This window comes from Antechinus flavipes, chromosome 1 (genome assembly GCF_016432865.1).
Source record: "Antechinus flavipes isolate AdamAnt ecotype Samford, QLD, Australia chromosome 1, AdamAnt_v2, whole genome shotgun sequence".
NCBI classification, from domain to species: domain Eukaryota; kingdom Metazoa; phylum Chordata; class Mammalia; order Dasyuromorphia; family Dasyuridae; genus Antechinus; species Antechinus flavipes.
The window spans coordinates 253,911,195-253,937,412 of NC_067398.1; the positions used below are offsets into that span (position 1 = coordinate 253,911,195).

The 26,218-nt window shown below is 43.3% G+C and overlaps 3 protein-coding genes across 6 annotated transcripts in view; 2 read left to right on the forward strand and 1 right to left on the reverse strand.

Annotated features, from left to right (window-relative positions):
* Window positions 1-2,740, forward strand: part of TMEM184A (transmembrane protein 184A) — a 60,511-nt gene extending 57,771 nt beyond the window's left edge. The window contains exon 10 of the mRNA XM_052000218.1: window positions 239-2,740. Within this exon, the coding sequence (XP_051856178.1) occupies window positions 239-480 (242 nt within the window). The 3' untranslated portion in view covers window positions 481-2,740. The remainder of the gene's footprint in view (window positions 1-238) is intronic.
* A 4,622-nt stretch (window positions 2,741-7,362) lies between these two features.
* Window positions 7,363-25,908, reverse strand: MAFK (MAF bZIP transcription factor K). Of its 2 annotated transcripts, XM_052000228.1 has the most exons (4): window positions 25,816-25,882; window positions 14,422-14,609; window positions 13,493-13,572; window positions 7,363-12,302 (listed from the first exon to the last, which is right to left on the reverse strand). In XM_052000228.1, the coding sequence occupies exons 3-4, from the start codon at window positions 13,526-13,528 to the stop codon at window positions 11,868-11,870; spliced, it is 471 nt and encodes a 156-aa protein (XP_051856188.1). In that variant the 5' UTR covers window positions 13,529-13,572; window positions 14,422-14,609; window positions 25,816-25,882; the 3' UTR covers window positions 7,363-11,867. The 2 variants fall into 2 exon arrangements, with proteins under 2 accessions (XP_051856188.1, XP_051856197.1); XM_052000237.1 differs by lacking the exon at window positions 14,422-14,609 and having other exon boundaries at window positions 25,816-25,908.
* LOC127563953 (lysosomal alpha-glucosidase-like) overlaps window positions 22,836-26,218 on the forward strand; it is a 67,780-nt gene continuing 64,397 nt past the window's right edge. Inside the window, exon 1 of one of the 3 annotated variants that reach the window (XM_052000142.1) lies at window positions 22,836-23,338. The gene's annotated coding sequence lies outside the window, so the exon portion shown is untranslated. Of the gene's footprint in view, window positions 23,339-24,467; window positions 25,039-26,218 lie in introns of those variants that run through there. The other 2 variants (XM_052000148.1, XM_052000158.1) reach the window with 2 other exon arrangements.

Consider the following 26,218-nt stretch of genomic DNA (forward strand, 5'->3'; position numbering starts at 1 on the left):
TGAAATGAATGCTTAATGTGTTAACTTCTTTTAACCCTGCTGGGACTCAGGTTTCCTTATTTGAGAAATAAGAGGGATTAGACTGCCTCTGAGGTCAGCTTCAGCTCTGTGATCCTATCACCTCCCAAGGCAGCCTCTTCCACTTGGGGACAGTTCTGGTTTTCAGGAAGTTTTTCCAGCTCATAGGAAGGTACTTCAGCCCTCCCCTTAACCTCGGACTCATTCTTTTTGCCCTCAGTGACCGTGGCTCCCATGCAGAGTATTTCCAGTGGGCTCAAGGAGACCATAAGTCCTCAGGACATTGTCCAGGATGCTATCCACAACTTCTCGCCTACTTACCAGCAGTACACTCAGCAGTCTATGCAGGAGGTCAAAATACAGGGGAAAAATGGGAACACGACCCCTACTTCCCATCTTCCTGGGGGCAAGAAGAGCAAAAACATAGAGAAGAGGATGTTAATCCTTTCTGATGAGTTGTAGGGGAGTCTCTAAGGGAGCAAGAACTTCAGACCCAGGGAGAGCCTTCCAAGGAGTTAGCTTTTGCCTGAAGAGCTGTCCTTGAACAGTAGTCAACATACCCCACCAAGTACAAGCAGACTGTGGAAGAGGAGGTATTGCATTCTCCCATCACCTTCCCTCTTAACATTCTACCAATCTACCCCCTATGTTCTAAGAACTGGTCCTGAGGAAAAATTGCTTTGGAGAGATCTTTTTCCAAGACCTGTCCTGCTGTGACCATGGAGTCTACAGCCCTGCTCTGTTTTCTTATCTGAAAGACCATCTCCATCCCCTCCACCCCCCAAACCCACAGCTCAGATTCTTTCAGTGACCAGTAATGTACTTCCTTTTTGACTGGAGTGGATGCCTTCATCAGAGCTCGCCAGGAGAGAGCTCTCCTTTCCACAGTAAGTCAATCAAGAAACAATCCTTAGGCACCAAGTGTGTTCCGGGAAGTGTGCTAGATGCTGGTCATATAAAGACAAAAATGAAACAGTTCTTACTGTCCGGGCCTGGTGAGGAGAGCTGTCCCAGGCATAGGGGAGAGGGACGACCTCTGCAGACAGGTGGAGGAAGCATATGGGAGATGATGTGCAAAGTGAGGTCCAGGAAACCACATAGATGCTCAGAAACTTGAGGAGACTATTTTTTAAAACTGTTTCTGCTGAAGACCCAGAAAGATAAAGGATTATCTCCTGTACATCAAGATACATTCCAGGAGGATTAAAAACAAACAAACATGAACCATGTTCTATTTCTCTTCCTCTTCCCAAAGATAAAGGGACTATTCATTTTGAGAACTGGGGATACCTCCAAGCCGACCTGACTTCTATCTATATAGGAACAAGACTCCATCTTTGATCCAGAGAATCTGATGGTCCCTTTGCTTAGCCACTTTCTTGGGAGTATTACAGGTGGCAGCAAAGGCTGTGGAGAATGTGTGGGGTACCACTGCTAGGACCTGGCCAGCTTCCCCCTTGCCAGACAGTGTTGTTCCTCAGTTACCCAGAAGCCAGTGGACGTCTGACTGGATGACACTCTTCAAAGTTCTACCCGATTACAGCCAAGAACCAGGGCGTCCCAAAGGGCTGCATCGGTCAAGCAAAGAGCTTTGCACTGGAATCTGTCATAGGTGCCACCAAAGACCCTCCCTCTCCCCCTCCCCTTGATGCTGCATGCTACATCTCCCCATCCTGAAGCAGACTGAAGCAGGGACATGAGACAGCAGTGGAAGGGCTGTCCCACTAATCTGTAAGGTTTGTATGGGTGAAAGGGATTCCCTCCCTCTGATGGGGGGTCTGGCTGAAAACAGAGCTGCTGATGAATTAGGAACCCATTCCTTCCCTGCAGAGCAGGCTGCAGGGAGCAAGGGGGAGAAAACTGGCTTGGGTTCAGTCCAGTCCAATATCACCACAAGTATTTTGCTAAGTCCTACTATGTACAGAGCACTTGGGATACAGAAATGGGAATGAAAAGTGGTACCTGCCTTCAAAGAACTTATATTTTACTGGGGAATAAAAACAAATCATTGGGTAAATAAATACAATTTGAGAAGGCAGGTTAGGGAAGAATAAGCAGTAACAACCGGGGGTGTGATGGCACATGAGCTGAGCCTTGAGAGAATCTAGGGATTCCAAGAAGGGGTGAGAAGAGGTGTCCCAGGTACGAGGGAGAGGGACAACCTGTGCAGAAAAGTAGAGGAAGATGGGAGGTGGTGTGCAAAGTGAGATCCAGGAAACCACAAATAGGTGGTCAGAAACTTGAACAGACTGGTTTTTAATTGTTTCTGCTGGAGATTATCCCCTGCACGTCAAAGTAAATTCAGGGAGGATTAAAAACAAACACACGCAGGAACCATGGTCAACTTCTCTTCCTCTCCCCAAAGACTGACAGCAGAATTCTCTTCAGTGTTAGTACTGGAGTGGACAGGGATTGGCAGGTGATGGGCTAAGTGGGAGTGGACAGACTTTGGAAGTTATGTCCAAAAGGCTGTACAGCCTTTAAACAAAGCAGCCCGCCTGCGTCTCGCTTGTCAGGGACCAACTTGGGAATCCTGAGGTATTCCTTATCAAGGAAGGAGGAGGGGGAGGGGGCTGTAACCCCCCCCTCCCCGAGTGCCCTCCCTTCCCAGCTGTGCCAAGGGTCAGAGGATCGTGAGACATACCGCAGCGTATCACAGACTTCCAAGCGGATTGCTTTTATTTATATATAAATGTTCTTTGGGGTTTTTTCCCCATAATGATGTCTGGCTTCTATTTTTGTGTAGTCAATCCCTTGGCTTAGCTAAAAACTTCATGTGGGGACAGGCTGAAACCGGGCTGAAGGGTGTGGGGAGCAGTACCTCTACTTCCCCTGAGCTTCCACAGCCATCGCGGGGTGCATCCCGAGCCTGATGGGACCCTTTGTGTTACCCGATAGTTTTTCAGAGGTGATCTTCATCCTCACATGGTCATTCAGGGGGCAGGGACTGTTATCCCTTCTTGAGGGAAAATTGAATACTCAGTATTTGCTAAATAACTGTGTCCAAGGTCACCCCGAGTGAGCTAAGTTATGGCTAGAAGGGGAGCAGAAATGATAGTGGACAGGCTGAGACTGGACCTGAACCCCTGGGAGTCACCTTGAGACAAGCGAGTTGTCGGGGCTGCTTCTCAGGTTCCCTGGTCCGGTGTCTGTTTTCAGGTCAGGAGTTAGCAGAAGAGAGAACGACAAAGTCTCAGGTGCTGAGTGAGAGCTCTGATTCCCGGGGTACCTTGGAGGGTGGGAATGCAGGCGGCGGGCTAGTTCCCAATCCCTGCCCCCACTCTTGGCCGTCCCTCACATGCACCGGGCTCTGTGATAAGATATGGCAGCGACTTTTCCAGGCCAGCCTCTGCCGAGCTGCCTGGGAAAGTCTTTCTCTTATCACCACGGCTCCACTGCTGCTGGCAAACCTGGGGCTGCCTTCCCCCCCGCCCCCCGCCCCACTTGGTGGGACCACACCCATGTTTCTGCTTCCCTGGTCAGACTACAAACACAGCAAGTTTATTGGGTAGAGGGGAGGCTCCAAGCCCAGGTCCAACCCCAGAGGGACTTAACCCGGGACCCCACCACAAGCATGTCGTCTTAAGGGGCCAGAAGACAGCAGCAAAGTAAAAGCCTCCGATGTGCTGCTCTGAATGGTGAAGAGGAAGGCCACAAACAAAATTATCCACCCCAGCTTCCTGGGAGCCTCAAGTTGAGGAGGTCGGGCCTTGGGCCAGCAGCCTGGCTGAGCTGGGTCGGAGGCTATGAATTCTGCTCCTCCTGGGGATGGCGTCTTTGGCTCATGTCATCCAACCGCCGATCGATCCACTTTCTGAAGGAGTAGGGAAGCCGGCCCCGCTGGCAAAGCTTGGCCAGCCTCCTTAGGCAAATGAAGCTTTGGGGAAGGCAACACTCCCAGACTAAGGTGCTGTAGTACTCCTGTGAGATCCTCATGGTCAGGTAGGGAGCACTGAATCAATGGAGAGAGCGCTGGGTTTCAACCAGAAGCTTGCGAGCTTTTGACACCGGGCAAGTCCCTTACCCTATCAGCCACAGTTTCCTCACTTGTAAAATGAGGGTGATAGCACTTCCCCCACAGGGCTGTTGTGAGGGTCGAAAAGACGAGCATAAATAAAATTTGAGCCATATATAAACGTCCATTAGTATTATTTAGGGTAGTCAAAAATAGATCCAGACTAGTTCTGGGTCAGCACATCTGCAATAAACACAAGCATATGTTGAATATCACAAGATTATCTCAAAAAGGAGTTGACTTAGGATGGTCTCTCATTTCCTCAAATTAGCCTTATCTTGTTTTTGAAAAGGAAAGTAAGGCCCTTTTAAAAGTTTCATGTCCTCAAATTTATAACGGTTAAATAAATGTGCAGTTTATCTGAACCTTGTTACTGTGGAATAGTGGACTAAGTCAGGAGGCTTAAGTTTGTACCTCTCTAAAAGGAGGGAGTTGGTCTACTATCTTTAATATGATTCTATGAGCTGATATTCAGTCCTGCCACTAATAGACATGGGATCTTGGATAAATCATTAGCTGGATCTGTTTTTCTCTCCTTAAAGCTTGTTTTGGGTTATTAAACTCAACCAGAGGTGTCAAACACAGGGTCTGACCTATCTAGAGCCCACAATATTCCCAGATGTGGCCCAAACCAGATTCAATGTAACTGACATTTTTTTTTATTCTTTTTTTTTATTGTTATAGCTTTTTATTTACAGGTTATATGCATGGGTAATTTTTCAGCATTGACAATTGCAAATCCTTTTGTTCCAACTTTTTCTCTCCTTCCCCCAGATGGCAGGTTGACCAATACATGTTAAATATGCTAAAGTATAAGTTAAATACAATATATATGTATACATGTCTATACAGTCATTTTGCTAAACAAAAGAATCAGACTTTGAAGTAGTGTACAATTAGCCTGTGATGGAAATCAAAAATGCAGGTGAACAAAAATAGAGGGATTGGGGATTCTATGTAGTGGTTCACACTCATTCCCCAGTGTTCTTTTGCTGGGTGTAGCTGTTTCAGTTCATTACTGCTCTATTGGAACTGATTTGGTTCATCTCATTGTTGAAGAGGACCACAAACTGGGACATATTTTAGAAAATAAATAAAATATGATAGAAACAGATAGGTGGTTTTCTGTCAATACATGGCCCACAGGCACCCTCATGCATCATTTTGTGGTCCCTGTTTCTGCTGGAGTTTGAGACTAGCATTAGATAACTTCCATGGTCCATTAGAGCTTGAATATCCTATCCTATGATTCTCTATCTGTAGCTTTCCCAGGTTGCTAAAACCCTGTCTGTTTTCTGGTTTTGTCTTGTCACTCCTTAATGAATCAACTCCCAAAGTCACACTTTAAAGGTAAGGCAGAAAAGATAAAAGTTTTAACTTAGAAACCCCCAACATTCTGTTGCCATGTCCACATGGAGGTTTGATTGGGTTTATCCTATGTTTCTCAGCTAATAATTGTCTCTCTCTTCTGGTTTTGCTTTTCATCAAGGAGGATTTAGAGGAGCTAAAACTATTAAAAGTTGTGTGGGGACATTTCCCAGGTATCTACTAGCTCACCTATATTATCTCAGTTCCCTAGATGTGATAATTCCTGTAACAATCATTTGCCAGGAGATAGTTGGGCTTCTGGCCAGAAGCTCAAGAAGAGACAGGCCGAGTTTTTTTCCAAAGCCTCTAGAGAGTCCTAGATAATAAAGTATTCTTTGCAGGCCTAACATCCTGACTCTAAAGGACTTAATATTCAAGCTTTAAGTTTATGTGGCTTTCACAAACCTACTTGGTTAATTCAATTCCCAGATAAATTAAACGATGATCTATCACTGAGGAGCTTGTTAGTCGCAACATTCATCATCTCTAACGTTTATATATGGCTTACCAATGTTCCAGCTACAAATACATAAATGGAAAACATTTACGACCTTAAAAGATTTCTTATATTCAAATAGGGAGGCCAATTAATCTGAATCATTACATTTATCTTCAATAGAACAGGATTAGATTTCCCCTATATCCTCCCAATGTCAAAAGAACTTGAGGAAGACTTTTGGCATGTTGGGATAGATCCTTATGGCAAATTAATGGGAGAATATGAAACCCCTACATCAAGGAGGTGATAGGTTTGATGAATTATAAGTCTTAAATCATAGAACCCAAAACTTGTCTAATCGATGTCTCACTTTTAGATTAAGAAATATATCTCTAATTAAGCCTTTGCCAAGTTAGGGCATCAATAAAAATCTGGACTAAGGACATGGTTAGAAATTGGTTCTAAGCTATGAGAAACTTCCATTGTAAAAAGAAATAGAATAACAGATTTCACCTGAGATTTATGACTCAAGAGAGAGACAAGAGGCATATCAGACAAAATACTGGACTTGAGGTCAGTACAACAGGGTTCACATCCCACATAAAAAGATGTATCAATATGGACCACTCTTAACCACTTCTATCACCCCTCACTTCCAAATCTGTAAACATGGTAGAGAGGATTCTAGCCTAGGTTAGATGGCTGCTAAGGCCCTTTTCAGCTCTGAATCTGTGATTTTTTTGATATAGAATAATAGATAGGTGGCTATAGACAGACTGCTATATTTGTCTCCCCTTTTACAGACTGACTGCAATTCCACTTCTTGCTAAGACAGGTGAATGCAATGCTGATTTTACAAATAGAGACTTAGCTGTGAAGTCTGGAGAATGATTTTCCTAGACTAGATTGGCAAATTTTCAAATGTAGTATGCAAGTTTTGTCCTTGTTCTGATGGTGTTATGGGGCATTAGAATGAGTGAGTCACTTTACCTCCAAGATTGTGTTTGCTCACCATGTAGGTAGCTGGGTCTTCCTGTAGATAGTGTTGGACTTGAGAGCCATAAAAACCAAAGCTTAAAGCCTGTCTTGGACACTTAGTAGCTGTGCCCTGGGCAAATCATTTAACCATTCTTGGCCTGCCTCCTCATCTGTGAAATGGAGATATTAAGAGCATCTATCATAAGGTTATTGTTAAGTACCAAATGCAACAACATGAAAAGTGCTTTACACACCTGAAAATTGTGTAATGGTGGCTAATCTTGTCTACGAAAGGAGGATAATTAACTAGATGTTTTCTACGGTCTGTTTCAGTGTTAAATCCATGCTATGCCCTATTTTCAATGTGTGTGTGGCTGGGGATGACAGTGTTTCTTACTGTCATAAGATGAGGGTGATGTGGCAGTAAAGCTGGCAGGTGTGCTAGAGGGTTGGGACATCTTTAACAGGATGGCATGAAGCAGCTGCAGCTCACAAGCTAGTTATCAATCCAAAGTGCAAAAACAATGACTGCACACAGAACAGGTCCAAAACCAGAAAAATGCTTTATTGGAAAGGTACAAAACCAGTCACAGCAGCTAAATGTACAGCAATAAATTACGTTGTGGCTGTCAGAAGAGAAAAGTGATGGACACAAACACTGGGCTATATGCCATACAAACAGGAATCCACATTACTTGGTATAGTCTCAATAATTTATATTATAATAAAAAAGCAGCACAAAAATAAATATTGAAATGAAATTACTGAATAACCACAGAGGACAGAATGAGCTGGTGCTAAAAAACTTAAAACAGACTGTCCCTGTCATTGGGGGAGGAAGAGGGCTAGGGGGGAGGAAATAAGCAAAGGAATTGCCTTCTATGGAAAGGTCCCAGAAGATTAAAGCACAAAAGAAAAAGGAAAACAAATCCACATTACACAAAGGTCATGGACTTTTTTTCTTAAATTAAAAAAGAAAACCAACCAAAATATTAAAATTGTGACAATGAAATTTCAATGATTTGAAAGGGAGGGCAAGAGAGAGAGAAAAAAATGTTACCTCTGTTGCAGACCAGCCTATGCCCATCATCATCTCCAAGGGATACCAAAGTCTCTTACCATCATCCCGTGGTTCTCTACCCCTTCCCCCCAGGTGCCTTGTTTTCTCTTCTTCTACCACTAAATGCATTGCTCCTTACTTCGTCTACAGCTTTAGATTTCAGGCATTTGTCGGCCCTTGGTTTGCCCATACTTCCAAAGTTCCTTTAGGTGACCAGGCAAGCTCAGCTATTGATCCACTGTTACTCTTGGGTATCCCTGCAGTCTGGGAAGGGGTTTACAAGTCAAGAATTCAATATGAAAATTTACTTGCCCATGCGCAACACTGTCCCTCTCCCATCCTGAGGGCACATCAACTATGTGTCAAACAGGTGACAACAATGATACTAAAAACCCATTTCCTCTGTCTTTGCTGGGTATTACAAACAAGAACAGAAACACTCTAGCCTTGGACACCAGAACTTCAAAATGAAACCTACTCTGGAAAGTGTGGGTAGACAGGAAATCCTGTGGCTTGGGAAGGGGATCTGTGGGGCAGACTGCAGGGTAGGGAAGAGGATTTGGCTGGAGCACCTGGGAGATGAAATGCCAAGGCATAACATCTTGGGGGGGGGGGGAATTATAGCCCTCGTTGGGGTCATCCTCCAAGCCTAGGGCAGTGGTTCAGAGGAATGTCATGCAGAATAGAGTTTAGAATGCATGGGCCTTAGAGCCAGAGCTCCTCTCAGAATGGAAGAGGGAAAACTGGGTGTGGGGAGCAGCCAACAGATCCCTCCTTCCACAAAGCCTGTGGTTATGACTCATTTGCAGAAGTTAGGGGTGAAGAAGGGAAGCCACTCCCATTCTCCACCTCCAGGTCAAATTGCCAGGTCAGAGATTCCTGACCTGACAATTAATTTTAATAAAGATTTACAGTATCAAACTTGGAAAAAAAATTAATTTTGCTTACGAAAAATCTGTACGATAAAATGTGTATATAATTTTATATATTTATATATATATATATATTTTTACTTTTTCTCTCTCTCTTTAAATATTTCCACGTGGTCCTTATTGATATCCAATATGGATTACCTACCATGGCTATGGTATCAACAGCTTTATTAACACTCAGGCCTCTTGTTTTGGAAGAATCCAAGCGCCTATTGGTAGAGACCTGGCTCTCAGCTTGGCCAAACCCTTTGGCACTCTTCCAGGAAATGGAAAACTATTCAGCCACATGGCAGTGCCACTGGAGAAGTTCAGATACTTCTTGTTTTATTCCAACAGCAGAGACACAGAACAAAGATTCAGCCCTTGGGGCCTGTGTCACTCCTATGATAGCCTCCCTATGTGGTTAAGGACCCTTAAAGTCCTCTGCAGCTTGTTTTATTTAGGGTTGGGGCGGGGAGGAACAGTATAGTAAGAGGGAAATAGGAGCAGGGAGCTGGAGAAAAGGGGTGGGGGAGAGAGGAAGGTTTCTCTCTGATGAACCCAGCAAAGCCAAGTGCAGGATTGATCTCAGCTAAAGCCCATTGATAGGAGTCACATCCCACTCTTCCTCTTCCCCACCTCCCACTCCTACAGACAAACATACAGGTATCTACACGAATATTAAAGAATCTAGACTGAACCTAGTAGACCAGAGCACTTAGCTGATGCAGAGAACTTTAAAGGATATGCTTCCTGACCAGCAAATGTGACCCTAACTCAGTTTCATTCCCCAACCTTAACAGTCAACACCAATCTATTAGCAGGGTAGGTGGGAGATATGGAAGTAGTAATGCTAAATAAACACCTTCCCAAATGTTTAATAAAGTCATCCAGAAAGTGTTCTGAGGTTACTTTTACTACTCTCCATGGAAAGGAGCCACAGGAAAACATTACTGTGAGATCTTTGATGGCTCAGTTGCTCAGGAAAGAAAAAGCAAGTTAAAGGCTTCAGACAATGTTTGAGCACCAAGGTTGCACAGATTCCCCTCATCTTTTATGCAGTGGTAGAAGAGCACAATTAGATTTTCAAGGATTCACCTGGTAAACCTCCTCAAGCTTTCAGTAATCAACTTCAAAACATACTTCCTCTGTGGTGTGCACAAGCTACCTTCTTTAGTCAATCATGTCAATAATTTCCTCAAATCACATTCTAGTCTCTTCTGTAACACTTATTTTCGATTTCTTCCAAGGACACAAGATAACCTTTCTCCTTGACCTCTTTTTTTCTCTAGATCCTATCCACTCTCCACCCCACTCTCTTGGCCCACACAAGGTTACTTCCTGTCTCATCTCAAACAGGAACCACTACACCAAGTGTACAGGGCAGCATCTCTACTGGCACAAAACAGTGCCTTCCAGCTATCAAATACCAGTTCACATCATCAGTGATCTGGCACCTCTGTTCCTATCTCCTTCCTCTCCTCTACAACACTCTTAATCCCTCTCACCTTCTTTCTGTAGAACCAAAGGTTTTGCTTATCTTCTTCAGGTTCTCACCCCAACAAAAACTCTTCTTTTTGGTATTTCTTCTCTGGATCCTTTAAAATCCCTGTGTTTCAAAGACTCAATGTTCTCACTGACTGGAGAAGAGCTGACCACATGCAGATCCTTAGAACACAAGACACTATTCACGTAGGCTAAAGGAAGGAGGCTGACATCTGTTGTGAAATGCCTACCTGAGGATCAGTTCTAAATCAATGAACAAGTACACTGGCTCCTCCTCTAAGCTTCCCTCCTCTCTGCCAGTGTCCAATAACCTGTCTGCTGTTTTGGCAGCCGGTCCCATGGGGGAAGGCTTCTCCATGGAACAAGAGGAGGCTGTTTTTGCGTCCTTGTGCTCTTAACAATCACCCTGTTTGCATATAGGGGGTTATCTGGATGTCCTGGTTTCCCCAGTACACATGCTACTTCCTCCCTGCTGAAGTTCTCAAGCTGGCTATACTCTCGAGACCATCCTGAACATTTTGTTACTCCTTAAATAACACCTTTGTACTCAATCAGTCCTCTGTGGAACAGACATCCCTTTGCCACTGCTCAGTTTCTGCCCGGTAATACTGCTATGATATCTCCCTTGGGGAATGCTGTGCACACGTGTGCATGAGCACACACACGAAACCCTACCTAATACTTTCCACACCTCCTTTATTGGAGCACCAGGGAATCCTAAGTTAACTGCTTAAAACAGGGCTGTGAGTGCATTCTAAATGTGGAACACCTGGAAGAATTAAGCTGCACTACATGCCTTCTGTTTAGGTCTTGCTCAGGGAGGGAAGCCAGGCATTTAGTCATGTCAGGAACCTGAAAATTTATTCCTCATGACTGGGGGACATAGCAGGAGAGGGAGAAGAGGGGAGAGGAGAAATTTAAAGGAGGGGGAAAAAGTTGAAAATATGAACTAAAAAACTGAGAGCCTTCTATAATTGGTACGTCTCAAATCATTCACGTTTACAGAGTCACCACTTCAGTTTCATTTTAAGCATAAAACAGATGTGATGCTGCCTCTTCAGGTGGGCAAGGAAATAGTGCAGAGGTCCCCTTGAACAATAGTTGCCATAGGCTGACACAGGAATCTTCTGGAGTAATTCTCCCTTTTATGGAGAATCTTGGGATTCCATATACATCTCCTGGCTGCCAAATGTCCAAGAGGCACCTCAAGAAATAAACTTTTCCTTGATAACAAGATTTGTTATAGTGACAAAGAGGTGGAAAGAAAGATCTGGGAGAGGTAAGAGGGGTGAAACAGGAAAGGGGAGTTGAATGGGATTGTTCAACAAAAGGTCTTCCCCTTATCCCACACCCAAACTCAAATTCCTGTCATAAACCATCAAGGGCCACTAAGAAAGAGCCATTGAGGGTGCCTTTGCGGTGGTCTGCACCGTTTTTGAGGAGACACATCGACTCGACAGGACTGAGGAGACTGACCAAGGACGAGAGACATTTCCCATCCCCTTCTCAAAGGGCTCCCAGTCCCACCCGCCCTCACCCTGCCCTCCCTCTAACTTGCAGCTGCCTGGAGCACTAGGACGCAGCTGAGAAGGGCACCGAGGTGGATGATATCTCAGCTGATTTGACAATGGTGATGACGCTGGTGGTGGCAACCTTGGTAGGAGCAATGGGTCCACGGGCCACGGTGCGGGCGAACGTCTGCAAAGCTTCGTATTTGGAGCGCAAGGCATCCAGCTCCAGCTTCATGCTGCTGTTCTCTCGGGCCAGCTTCTCCACCTCCTGCTGCAGCTCCACCCGCTGCCGCTCCAGCTCCTCCTTCTGGGTCACCCGCTTGATGCGGCAGCTGGCGGCATAACCTCGGTTCTTGAGTGTGCGCCGGCGCTGCTTCAGGCGAATCACCTCCTCCTTGGTGAGGCCCCGGAGGTGCTGGTTGAGCTCCCGAACAGACATGGACACCAGCTCATCATCGCTGAGCACCGGGGCGTTCTCTCCTGACTCCTTCTTTACCTGGTAAGAGACCGGAGGCCCAGGTTAACAGTTAGGAAAATGGGTGACTTCATCCTGCTGGCTACAAGTGCAAAGAGGCGCTGGCTGGGATTCCTAAAGTGGGCTGTACAGAGGAATCCAGAGCAATGCCTACAGGACTTCACAAAGTTATACAAGGCAATGTGTAGACCTGTCCTCTATATTTCCTCAAAGGTAAAACATGGCTGTACTTGACAAAAGGTGTTTTGGAGGGATGGCACTGAGGAGCATTGTTCTCATGAATATATCAAAGAAACTACTAAATAAGAACGTATATATAAGCTAGGCAAGCTAGGAACCTGGCCTGGCCAAGTCAGTTCCAAACATGTATATGACAGGCTGTTTTAGAATCCTCCACTAACACAAGAAGGCAATAAATTTTATTAGTCACACATCCCACATCAAAATAAAATACCTATTTCAACTTCCACAAAAGAAGTCTATTAAATCCACACACTTTATTAGAAGGCCCTACACTGAAAAAAGAAAAAAAGATACAAACAAATAAAACCCCCCAAAAGCCCAACCTAAACAAACCAACTAACCAATCAGATTACAGACATGGCAGACAAAAATCTTGCCTATACATCACTATCTACTCTCCTGCTTCTCTCTCCAGGTTTCTAATCATTACTGCTCCAGAGGAAAAGCTTCAGATGTTCCTTCCCAGTGCATCTGAGAGAGTATCTATCCTCAAAAAACAGGATGAATGAAACATCTGCTAAGTATTATACAAAGACAGAATATGAAACAGTTCCTGCCTGCCCTTAAAGAGCAAAGAATCAGACTACTGATTTTTGGTTCAAAAAAGTAATCCTCAACCTAAAGCATGCAGAAATCAGAACCTAAGAAACCTCAATATTCTACCACCAACTTGAACTGAACTGGCAAGGGATTAGGGTCTTCTCACACCTTCTAAACGGGGCCCCTAGCTACTCTCATCATCTCTCCTTCACTTAATTTTCTGGGATGTCAATTCTAATCCAACAAAACCTGAACATAGGTAGGAAGGTAGGGTCAGCTACTAGTGCTCTGAACTCTGGAATAAAAGATACACACCACACAAGCTATTATTCCATACAAGTGACCCTTGATAGAACCTGATTATGTCCCAAGTTTCTGGAAGTTTCTTGGGATCTACCTGAAACTACCTAAATGAAATTCCTTCTTACCTTTAATGCCTTGTTCGGTTTAGGATTAGTCGTCATAACCTGGGCACAGTCACCTGGACAGAACTGATTGGAAAATGCAACTGGAAAAAAAATAAACAAACAAGCAACACAGGTTAAGAAATGCCTAGGCTCAGAATACCAGTAGGATCTTCTGATATGCTACTCTCAGAAGGCTGATGTTTTCCCCTCCAGAGAGGCACTAACTATAAACATTGTCCTAACCATGATGAACGAAGAGCCACGGTCCTAAGGCCAAAAGTTCTTCTCTTCTTTAAAAGAAGGTCCAGAAAGAACACCACCCCAAAAGTGATGGTACAGTGTAACTTTCACAGCCACAGATACTTTGCTCTTGGTATTCAGGGGTCCCATGTGCAGTGGTTAACATATTGTTTTAAAACAAGTATTTAGCATTAGAAACCCCTCCCCCCCCACTGCAATATCCATTGATTAGATTTTTAATATTCCTTAGTTCTGTACTGTAGGAAAAGTGTCTTTTTTTAGATGAAATACCACCCATGGACATTCCTCACTTCGTGTTATTCCATCCCATGGAACAAGGAGCTACATTTTCAGCTGTAATGGAGATTGACAGCATGTTCTGAAAACCGAAGCAACAATTTACAGAATGGTAATGGGTGAAAACCTGAACCTCTTGCCTGAGTGGTAGCACTGCTCAATATTTTACAACACACCCACACTCCGAGAAACATCATTTCCCACCTTCCTATAGGTCTCTAGCCCAGAGACCAGACTGCAACCACAAAGGTAGTCCCTTCAGTGAGATGACATCCTTTGCTGTCACCTTGCTTTCTCATAATGAACTCTGGTTGGAACACTTGCAACCCAAACCTAGCCCCAAGTCCCTCCTCCTGGTACCCTGCCTCCAGAGCATCGATGCTGCCAGGTGAGCCCGCCCATCAAGTACCTACCGCGGAAAAGGGCACTGCAGTTGTGACATCACCACCTCCTCCTATGCTGCCCACAACATCCTGACCCCACGATTTGAAGAGCGTGGAAGGACTCCGGCTGAGACTACCCCGTGGTCCCTGATGAGGAGGGAGTCAATGAGCTGGATTTCGAAGCCTGTAGCTGGAGAGTGAGATGGGCAGCAGCAGCACTGGGTGTATGGAGGGAGCACACAGACTGTGTCTGGCGGGAGTTCTCCCCTCAGTCACCCACCAACCAGTCCCCTCCACCCTCCCTTCTCATTTTCACGTCTGCATTGTGTCACACATTCTAATCATTCATGAAAAACCCAGCCAAAGCATCCCAAGCATGATTCCCCTCTGATAGTTGCCATGGTGACCTTGGGAAAGTAGCCAACCCTGAGATGGTAGTCATGGAAACCGAGAAGCCCAAAAGGAATAATGACTTCGGGTCATGTCTGTGCAAAGACATCACGAGGTCGACAGACAGTAAACAAACTCATTCATATCCCCAAACAACTGGGGAAGGGGCTGAAAGGCCAAAGGGTCAAGAGGAACTAGGTTTGACAGCAAGCTGCTTTGCCTAAGCATGAACAACTACTATACAAGCTTCTACCTCCCTCCCTTAACCTTCCCAAATGCTAAGCAAGATGTGACAGAAGGAAGAGAATCAGAGAGACAGATCTAGAAAGGCAGAGTGTATATGGAGAAGATCCTTTGACTCCAAAGGATGAGGCCACATGAAAATCTCTATTTTTTGATATGGACTAGACAGGGTGGATAATTTTCCATTTCCCTCGCCTGCTTTGATCTCCCTTAGTCTGTCTCACTTTCATTCCTGCAGCACAGACTGCCAGGAGACAAGCTGTGATAAATGAGCTCTGGCACAGAATCCCTTGGCTGCAGCAGCACCTGGGACCCTCTGCCCTCTGAGCTTGCTTTCTACTCTTTTTCCATCTGTCCTTTCTGCACCTTGTCTTCAGAGGACCTTCTTTTCTGGAGTTATAAAGAAATAGGGAAAATGATGTAGTACAAGCAGATCTTCAAAAGAGAACCTATGAAAATAACCCCATTAGAATAGCCCTTAGTAAAAACACGACCGAGCTCTCAATGAGCATGCTAATGACATATACCCAACAAAAAAATGAGTAGAATCACATTGGAATAAAGATTCAGATGGGCATCTTAGGACTACTTTCAGATGGTCCAAAAAGAATGAACTCTTAAGAACAGTTGCATGCCTGTGTATGGATGGAATGGGAAAGGTTGTAGTGGAATGATCATCAACAAATGGAAAGTACTTGTTCTGGGATTTCCAATCTATTCTTATCGGTTTGGTATGACATAATTGTTTTTCTGAGACCTTTTCCCCTCTAACTCGGTACCAGAAATCAAAATAGCTTCACAGAAAATAGTTAGGAATCAGCACTGCTCAAACTGTCCCAGTGACCGACCTGCTGGAGCCCAGCAGCTGGGAAAGTGATGAAAAACTTTTCCATGTCCAAAAGGAACAGGCGTCAGTATCTATTCCAACGTGTGTGCGGGCGCACGCACATGTACGCAGGCGCACACACACACACATAAGAGCATCAGAGCACAAGGCCTTGCAGTCAGTCTGTGACATAGCTATGCAATGAGTCACCAGCTGTTTACAGAGTTTGAGAGCTCACATTCCCACAGAACCAGAAACTCCTCCCATCCCTACAAGGATACACATGCTGAGTCCCCACTGCTTGCATTTGGCAGAGGTAAATTGCAAAAGCAAAGTCAAAGTGGAGAAGGGGGAGAACCCAACTCAAATCCACTGATTGCACAAAAGCGCATTTTGCTTTTCATTCACTGGACTTTCAAGAAAAATGAAAAAGTGAAAACTTGATTGGCTACTTAGAAGCCTGAGAGAAACAGTCAATCTGCTAATATCTCCATGAATGATGAGTCTGTGGTCCAATAATACATTTAATTATAAGAATGGTTGGTACAAAGAAGAGAAATAATAAAGTAATATGGGGATAAGTTAGTCCACACTGAATTCTCTATTTACAAGTTGACTTACTTTCCACAGGACTCTGTAGAGGCTACACATACAAAATGAAAGAGATATCTTCCTTTTACCCTCATAACTAAGGACAAGTAAATCATTTAACCTCTCTGGGCCTCAATTTTCTGATCTGTAAAATGATGAGGCTGGAGTAGCTGGCTTCTAAGGTCACTCATAGCTATCTATGATCTTATGACAGGGCTATGGCCCACCCCTTAGCCAAGCATTAGCCATTTTATGAGGGGCTTGCATCTATTAACACTGAAGACACTGGAACTTTATCCCATCTTGCTCAGCCCAGACTGATTTCATTCAGTTAGAACAGTAAAGGACAAAGAGATGAGCATATTCCAATATATATAACTGCTACTGTCATTCAGAATTGCAAAAATTGATCTTTGTTCCCCAACGTGTTGGCCATATCACAGAATGGTATTCTATTAAAATGTTTACTGATTTTGCACATGGGATAGTCAACTAGCTATTTAACAGCAAAAGCTCTGAGGCTCAATTTGATAAGTTCTTACATATGTAAATGGAATGAATAGACCTGTATTTACATACTACCTAGTATCCAAATCTTTTTTATAATGAGGCTGTCTGAACACAAAATAGAATAAAAAAAAAAATTAGAACCCCAAAGTCCATAGACAAAATGAAGCTAGAGCCTCAAAGTCATTCACTAGGGGCCCAGATAAGGCAAGGTGAGAATAGAGAAGGGCCATGTAAATAGATTAAGGAATAAAGAGTCTAAAACAGGGTCTCTTTTGGTTTGGTTTTGTTTTCTCCCTTTGGCCAATGGTACCTTAGGCAGTCTAGTGGACAGAACACTGAGCTTGAAGGCACAAAGACCTGAATCTCTATCCAGCCTCAGACATTTCTTTAACTGTATCAGTCTAGGCAAACTACTTAACCTCTGACTGCCTGACAAAAAGATCCACTAAGGATTAAAATGGTAAACCACTCCAGTCTTTGCCAATAAAATGTCAAGGGCATTGGATCCATGGGGTCAAAAAGAGTCAGAGACAATTAATCAACTGAACAATAGCCATGGACTCCCAAGGAGTTTGTGGATAGGTTTCAGGAGAGTCTATAAATCTGAATGGAATTTTTTTTTTTTTTACATTTTTATTTTTGCTAGGTTCTAACTGAAATCGTGCGTTTCCTTCAATTATTTTTTTAAAAAAAAATTGTTCCAAGAAGTGTTCCATAGACATCTCCAGACTGCCAAAGGGGTCCATGACACAAAAAATGGTTAAGGAATTCCTGGACTAAAGGAAAAACAACCATCTCCTCGGCAAGCTTCTCTCTTTCCTTTTGTTAAATTTTACTTTTAGAAACTAAGATAGGACACTGCCTCCTTGGACAGGGAAGGCCAATAATCACCAAACTGGAATGCAGACTCTTTCTGCAAGGTTTTTAATGCTGCAATAGAATATATTTATTAGCTTTTCTAGCAATTAGATTCTTATTTACCCAGCTCAACAACCTGGCTTTTAAAGGAGAGATCTTGGTTAATGACTTAAGACTATCTTGATTAATAAACTGAGAATTTGAGAAGCTGAATTATCACCTTTTATGTAGAGTCACACTGCATCAGGTCAGAATAGCAAGTAGAAAAGGTGGTTTGCTTGACTTGTGAAAGTCAGGAGGGTATGCCAATCTCAGATTCTCTCCAGGTGTTTTTTCCTACCTTGTTTCAGTATCCAAACATACCATTTTTGAAATTTAACACAAAACTATTTTAAAAGTATGATAGTAAGATTCATAATGGAAAACAGACAGGATGGTATCATTTATTTTTAAGTATTAAATGTATACCACGGTAGCCTTTTTGCCCCCTACAGTACAGAATCAAATAATGATCCCCATACTTGCCTTCCAGATTTTCACTAAAAGATTTAAAGCATACTCTTTCTAATTATACTGCCTTAAGTAAGCCCTTTATTGTTACTTCCTGTCACTTCCTGGATTGGAAGTCCTTCCAAGTATTTTCTAATCTTATTCCTCATCCCAGTTCACTAACATTTTGAAAAAATAGGTCTAAGCAGTTAGGAAGACTTCAATGGGGTGGGGGGGAGAAGGGAAAGAGAGGGGGGGAGAGGAGGGAAGGGGGTGTCTGACAAAAAAGCCCTGAGTCAGCTAAGAACCAGCTTCTCTAAGGGCAGAGAGAGGAACATTACACTAGGAGGCACATCACCAAGGGATGAAATTTTTCTGGTCACAGGAATTCACAGAGACTATGTGCAGTACAGAGGTTTGTCACTCCATCAGTAGGGAGAGCACTGCCAAAATGGCCAATCACTAAAGCATAACAATGGTACCCAGTATTATTTGGTCTTATGGTACATATATCTAAAGATACACAAAATGGTCAAATTCTTATTTCTTAAAATATTAACAGTAGAATATGTTATCTATTTATAGAGGGAAGGTGAACAAAGAGATGTTTTTCACATATGTGATAGATATTCATAAAAATGCTGTTTGTGAAATTAATGAATGTAATTAAAAGGAAAAAATATCCTTAAAATGGTACTTGGAAATCATTATTTGGGAAGTACCATAGCAATGGTCGCATGTCAGGAAAATACATACCAAAAGCATTAATCAGGACTCAAACCACAAGAGTTTTAGAAACTAGAATCAACATTTTCAAGAATTTAAACCAAGTATTGCAGGGTTTTAAAATTTGCCAACACGCTTAAAACAAGTGTTTTCCTTTTTACCATTGGCTTAAAATAAGGGAGTACTGCACTAGCAACTGTTCACAGATACTGAAACTCTCATTGGCAGTATCAATTTCCTATTATTATGTCTGACTTAAAATGTACTAACAAAATTTTTAGCATGAATAGGCATACTTATGTGTGGAAACATTTTTGTATTTTAGTGATGCTGCCAGAGAATTTTAGTGAACTAATCACCATGTTGGGATTTGATATTAAGAATTCTAATTTGTGTTGCATTTAGTAAGTCATTTTCTCTCTTCTCTGCAGCTAATAACTTTAAGTGTTTATTTACCCTCTAGTTCTGTAGAAGCATCCTTATGAAGGTTTATACATTTACCACATGTCTACTAGTTACTGGACAAGGATAATCTTTCAATATTGGTCTCAAAGGAGTCTAGACTTTTAACCTCAAATCAGAGACTGTACCTAAATGTCACTGTACATTCAATAAATATTAACAGGACAATTAATTTGCTTTGAAAACAAAGGATCTCATAAATGTCTTTGATCTCCTAAATAATCTTGATGAAATCAATAAGCTGTGGTTATTATGTGACAAAAATTCAAATAAATAGAAGATCCAGGAGAAGGTCTCATGATCTTCTTGGTCTTTTAGTAGAGTCTGAAGGAGTTGGGAATCAGGACAGAAATAATAAGAGGACAAGGATGAAGATGAGTGTTATGTACAAAAAAAAAAAAAAAAAAAAAAATCACAGTAAAAATGGAATTTCTTTCCCTCAGAGCTAAGATTTGAACAGACAACTCCTCTAGAGTAGTTTAGGTGCCCAATCTTGGCAGCCTAGAGAAGACTACCATAGATGCCTTTCTGTGACTTTTTAGTCTTAGTTTTAGGGACATTCACAATGAAAAACTCTGTAGGCTATAAGCATCCTAACATAGTTCTATTCCTCTCTGTGATGGTGGCCCTCACAGATAAGATTCTACTTTCCATGTTCAAAGAGAATTAGGATTTTTTTCTTATAAAGAAAATTAAGGAACTGACCATCCATTAATAGTACTTCAAGTTATACAGTGACATGTTGAAGTCTCTTGAGAAAGAGTAAATTTCTATATATTTTTAAGACTTTTGATGACACAATATATGAAGAATATTAAGCTGTGCACTTTTAGTTTCAATTTCACCCTTCCCTCCTCCCCCCATCTTGTCATTGGATGAAACTATTCTTATCATTACAGATATTAGATGTGATGATTTCAAATACATGGAAGCACAAAGCATCAAAATAAAAAAATTGAAGCGTTGATCCAAGAGTGATACATATATAATGTTAATCAAGAAAACAAAAGCAGCAGATGAAGTGCAAAACAATCACTTGCAACAAATAACTAAGACTTAGAATCTGTAAAAATGAATTATACCTTCTCTGGCAAAATTTATTTTAACAAGTAATAAAAGTTGAGATTTAGACACTTTAATAGGTATAAAAGGGTACAGCACTAGATAGATAGTAGTTATTCAGCAAATACCAGTTTGATTACGAATAATCCAAGTTTGTTCCACAAACTGGATAAGATACTTGACTAAGTAAGGTTACATAGTAAGGCATTACTGTAACTCTTTGGAGCAGATGATTAAAAAAAAAAATTCTTGAACAGTGAAAAAGTCAATTATATTTCCCCTGCCTCTGTCTTACAAACATGTTTGCTAGGTATGTGCCCTACCTTGTCTATCCCCGGCATCATTATCGTTTAACACTTCCAACAGCTCATCTGTAGGCCTGGAGATTATACCTTGGTTGCCTTGCCCTCTTGCAAGAAATGTGTTTGTACTTAAATTAAAAACCATAGTGCCTCTGGTCACCTTGCATTTGGAAGTAGGCAGCTATGGCACTGCACTGGAACTCGAGGCAAGTCTAGCTGCTACTGCTGTCACAAGGCTGAAGCTATTCTAGAACAAATCCTACTACCTACAATTTCATTTGACCTGACTCTGATCTCCAGATAGTCCCATCTCCTAGCACATAATATGGAAATAAATGAATGTAGTACAAGTATGTATCAACCATGCACAGAGACATAATCTTGGGCAGATAAATAGTCTGGTAAGAGTTGACTTTAGTGTTAATATTCTTTGGTTCCCAAGAGGTACCATATTAATTTCTGGCTACTATAAAGGAAAGTTCTTCATCATAAAGCCCTCCTTGTCTAGGCCTCAGCTTCCTCATTTGAAAAATGAGGGAGTTAGATTACATGACCTCTAAGGTCCCTTCCACTTCTAAATCTATGATCCTATGAACCTCCATCTTATCCCTTTATAGAAGAAATGTCCTCTCTTCCCCAAGGTAAGTGACAATTGTTAATTTCCTAAAACTGTAATAAGGGGGAAACATGATGACACTGTGAATTATGGAAAGCAAAAGTATCAAGCCATAACTTCCATTAACAGAGACAGGGGAGGGTGGGGAGTAGAGAGAGAAGGGTGAGTCACTGTTTACTGCTCCAAGGAGAAGCTACGCAGAAAATTCTCCCAGCTGGCCAGCTTTCCATTTCCTTTATGGACCAGAACCTGAATCCAATAAGATAGTTTCAGGAACCCTCAGACTCAAGGACTTTATCAATATGATTTTTAAATAAGTAGCTGGAAAATAATCACCAAGTCATGCTTGAGCTTGGGTATAAATGTACCAGGGAAATTATGGTTAAGGTAAGAATTAGAGTAGACAAAATTTTATGGTTTGAAAAAGACTCGTGACAAAGATCCAAATAGTGTCAGCAAAAGAAATTGGATTCAGCCAATTCTGACACATAGTAAATGTTGCCTTCCCCAAATAATCTCTGCTCAACTCCCATTTTTAGCAACCACCTTGAAAGTCAAGCAATGCTATACTTGGAATGGTTCCCTTAAAGCCTGTACTGTGTTTTAAGTGTAGAAGGCAAATTTCATTCTTGGAAGGATTTCTGGTTCTATTTTATAAAACTCCCAAAAATTTTGGTGAAAAGTTTTCATTATTTAATCTTAGGAAGGAAGAGACCCGGAACATGACAGGTGGACAGAGATGCATAGATCCTGTAAATGAGAGTAGCTAAGTTTCTTCCTTTTGGGACAATGTATTGCAGGGTACCTCAGCTATTTGCATGCATTCATACTGTTTCACAAAATGCCACTTCCCCCCAGCCCCCATCCAACAGGTCAAGAGTTCAAATTGTTTTGTTTTGTTTTTTAAACTGATCTCATCATCTCTCTTATCATGTCTATCAAAAACCAAATCAAACCAAACCAAAAAATAAAAAATCAAAACACACACAAAAAATTAGGTTTTAAATAAGCTAAACATGGTGTGACATTAAGCTCCATCTACACTTATCAGGATGTCTTTTAAAAAGATGATCGAAATAAAGCAGAGCCCTCTACAAAGCCAATAGGACATGAAGATAATTGAACAAAGGTAGAGGGAAGGACAGTATATAAGGCAAATTACATGCACTCATAAAAATCTACTGCTTACAGGAATGGAACTAACATCTCGACCTAATAAGGAGTAGATGTCCTAGTTTCTCTCTTGACTGCCAAAATCAGTATGAAAAAACAAACAAACCAATATCATAAAATTAAAAATACAAGATAGACACAATACATTCCTTTCAAAACCAAAGTACTCACCCCTCCCCACCCCGGAGTTAGGGCAAATAAAAAGTTAGTTTATTTGCGTGCAAAATGAGTACTGTATGTAATGCCACAGGGAAAGTACCGTGATTGTTTCTGCTTTTTTAGACATACCCCATTCAAGAAGAAACTCAATTAAGAAGGATGAGAGTCTTCACTGCAAAGATTTGGCAGATGGGGGAAAAAAAAGCTCACAGTGTTGTAGTCACTCTAGAAATAATAATCGAAGACACCAAAGCCCAAGGCTCAAAGCACATACATCGGGTCACTAATGACGAGACATTTATGTATAAACAACTATGGAAGCACTTTCCAACTGCCTTCATTCTTCACACAACAAGACTTTGGGAAAGAGCAGGGTTAAATTTCCTTTCCCTCTGGCTGATGTTGTATAATGAATGCTATTGGATAGGAGCAATGCCAGTCATCTGTAGGAAGTGACTGTGGTAGGAAGGCTTTTCAGCATTACCAAGGGAAGAGAGAGTGTACAAGTTGAACCGGCTATCTCAGGGCGGAAGCAGCAAGGTAAATAAATTAAATCCTAAACCAGGCTGGAGGCTGCCCGTCCCCTGCGGGCGTGGGGTGCACTCAACCTCACACACACGATCTCCAGAGGCTTCTGGGGGTCAAAGAGAAAGAGAGGGACTCAGCCATGCTAAAATTTTCATTCAGCCTTCCTAGGAGCAAATCTGGCCTCTGGGTTAACCTGGGATGGGAGGGTTTGTCTGAACGTTAAAAAGGTAATGGAGGCTATTTCCGGTTTTCACTAGACTGGCTAGGCTCCGGGCTCTAGCATTCCATAGGAATCCCCTTTCTTACAGACAGGGCTACTTGGAGGAATATTCCAGCATCGAACCTTAAAATGGGAGGCTTGGGGCTTTGTTTCTTAACCCTGGCTTACGTGAAAATATTTAATTTTGGAGATGTTTCTCTAATTTCCCATTTTTTAAAAATGCATTTCTTTTAGAAAAAAAAAAGACTGGAATTGGAAATCTCTTTTTCTCACCTCTGCCACTGATCCCTTAGGAGTAGAAGGCAGTCACTTTTTTTTGCCTCAATATCCTCATTTGTAAATGGAAAATTTTTTCAAAAATCTTGAATTTTTAACTATTATATATAACACCCAAGTACAAACGGGTACTAATGTGAATATTCCATTTCAATTCACTCTTTCCTGTCTGAGCAAATATTCCAGACTAAAATTCTGAAAGAGTAAACATTAACTAAAATTAGTTTTAATCGATTGTCAGCAAAACTAACTATCTTGGACTGGTTTTCCAGCCATTTTCTTAACGGATCACTCAGGTTTCACGATGGTATTTAGAAAGGTCAACAACTTCTGTAGTCTAAAATGGCTAATTAAAAATGCTACCTAAGTTTATAAGCATCTTTTAAAATGTAAAAAATAAAAGTGGCTTCCTATACTTTCTAAACTGGAAAATAAAACTAAATGAAACATCCCAGAACCTAGAGAGCTTTCTAATTGGCACATAAAGCCATCATGCCTTATCTTGGGACATCTCTAAGTACAAGGCAGAAAGAAACCTTTTAAGTTCAGAAGCTTGTTACTCAACCTACCAATTTAATTTCCTAAACAGATTAGAACTATCTAAAATGGTCTGTAACGAGAGCAATTACCAGTGGCATAAGATTTTGGTACTACTTTTGGGTCAATTGCTTATAGTACAGCACCAAATGACAATAGACATTATTCAAATGAACTCTGTTATTAAGCTGAACCTCCTCAACGGCCATTTGATATACAGCAGGTACTTTTAGGTCGGTGACAACAGAGATGTAATAGGATGAGACCTCTCATACTTAAGTTAAGAAGTGCCATCAGATTCCTAAATGTACAAGTTTGTGTATCAAATAGAGGCAATTGCTGGACTTTAAAAAAAAAAAAAAAGTAAGCAAAGGCAAGGATAACCTGACAGAGAAGATACTATATAAAGTTACAACTCTAGTTCTCCCGATGTTTGTACTATCAGCAAAGCACTAGCACCTAGGAGAAACACAGCTGGATTGGTTTGATAGCTGGCTCACCTAAATCGAAGGAAGGGTCCGGGGAGAACTGGGCAGACAGGTTACCGACAGCCCAATAGAAACAGCAGTGACGCTACGCCTTTAGTTCAGCTGTCACCAGGGCTGGGGAGAAATCCCCCACTGACAGCCTCTGACAGTGCCCGGCTGCCCAGAAGAGCAACGCGGTTAGCCTCCAGCCGGTCGGTTCCCATGCATGCTCCCCACCCTCGTGATGCCCCCTCCCTTGTCTTCACCCCTAATTCTCTGGCATGGCTCAATGCCTATTCATTTTGCTTTCCTTTACTCTCGGATGGGGGGAACCCAAAGTTTCTCCAGTCTCCTTTCTAACCCCACCCTGCAGGGTTTCTTTTTTTCCTTGGGGCGCGAAGCGGGAGCTTTGGTGGATCTGAGGCTTTCTTAGGGGGGGCTGGGGACGGATTCCTCTGACACCTCACCCCACCGCGCGCATAGCCTGGTCCGGGGGCGCCACGTGCTGGTCCCGGGTCTCCCCGCGGGGCGGTCAGCACGTGTCTCCCCCTCCGCCCCCTGGTTCGGGCACGTGTCTCCCCAGAAGGATGACTCAGCGATTTGGGGGGTAACAGAGGGAGGGGGGAAGGAGTCGGTCCAGGGGAAGGAGGGAGAGGCGGGAGGGGACGATCCCCAGGCTCGCGGGGCGCCAGCCCTGCCCGGGCGGGACAGTACGGGGGTAGCACGTGCGGGCAGTGCGAGCAAAGCGGAAGGGGGCGAAGGACCAGGCGGGGGGGGGGGGAGAGGGAGAAGGGCCGACGACGCCCCCCACCCCGGGACCCTGGAAAGTGGGGAGGGGGCACCACGCCCCCGCGGCGGTCGCCGCCGCCAGCCTCAGATCGGGGCGGGTCCCATCCTCAAGCGCCCCGCCCCCCCTCTGCCCAACCGTCCAGCGGTGGGTCCGTTACCCCCGGCTCTCCCGACCCAACCGCCAGCAGCCGCCTTCTTACCTGGGGCGCGGGCACGCGGCGGGGCCTGGCGGGGGGCGGCGGCGGCGGCGGGGACGCGCGGTGGCTGCTCCGACTTCGGCGACTCCTCGCGGGGACGCGCTTTCCCACTTTGCCTCCTCCTCCTCCTCCGACTTCGGGAATAACAACAACCCCCCCAGTCCTCAGCATCTGACACTCCGCTTCCGGGATCGCGCGTCAGCGCGCGTCATCTGGCCACGCCCACTCTCCTCCTCCTCCCCGCCCCCCCTTCACCATCACCCCAGCCTATTCTCCCCGGCGACGGGCCGAGGGAGGGGGGGTACCGCCCTTCTCGCGCCCTCCTCGCGCCTCCCGCCCCATTCATTCACATCCCGCCTCCGCCCGGGCCCGCCCTGTCCCGATCTACGAGATTGGGGGGGAAGAG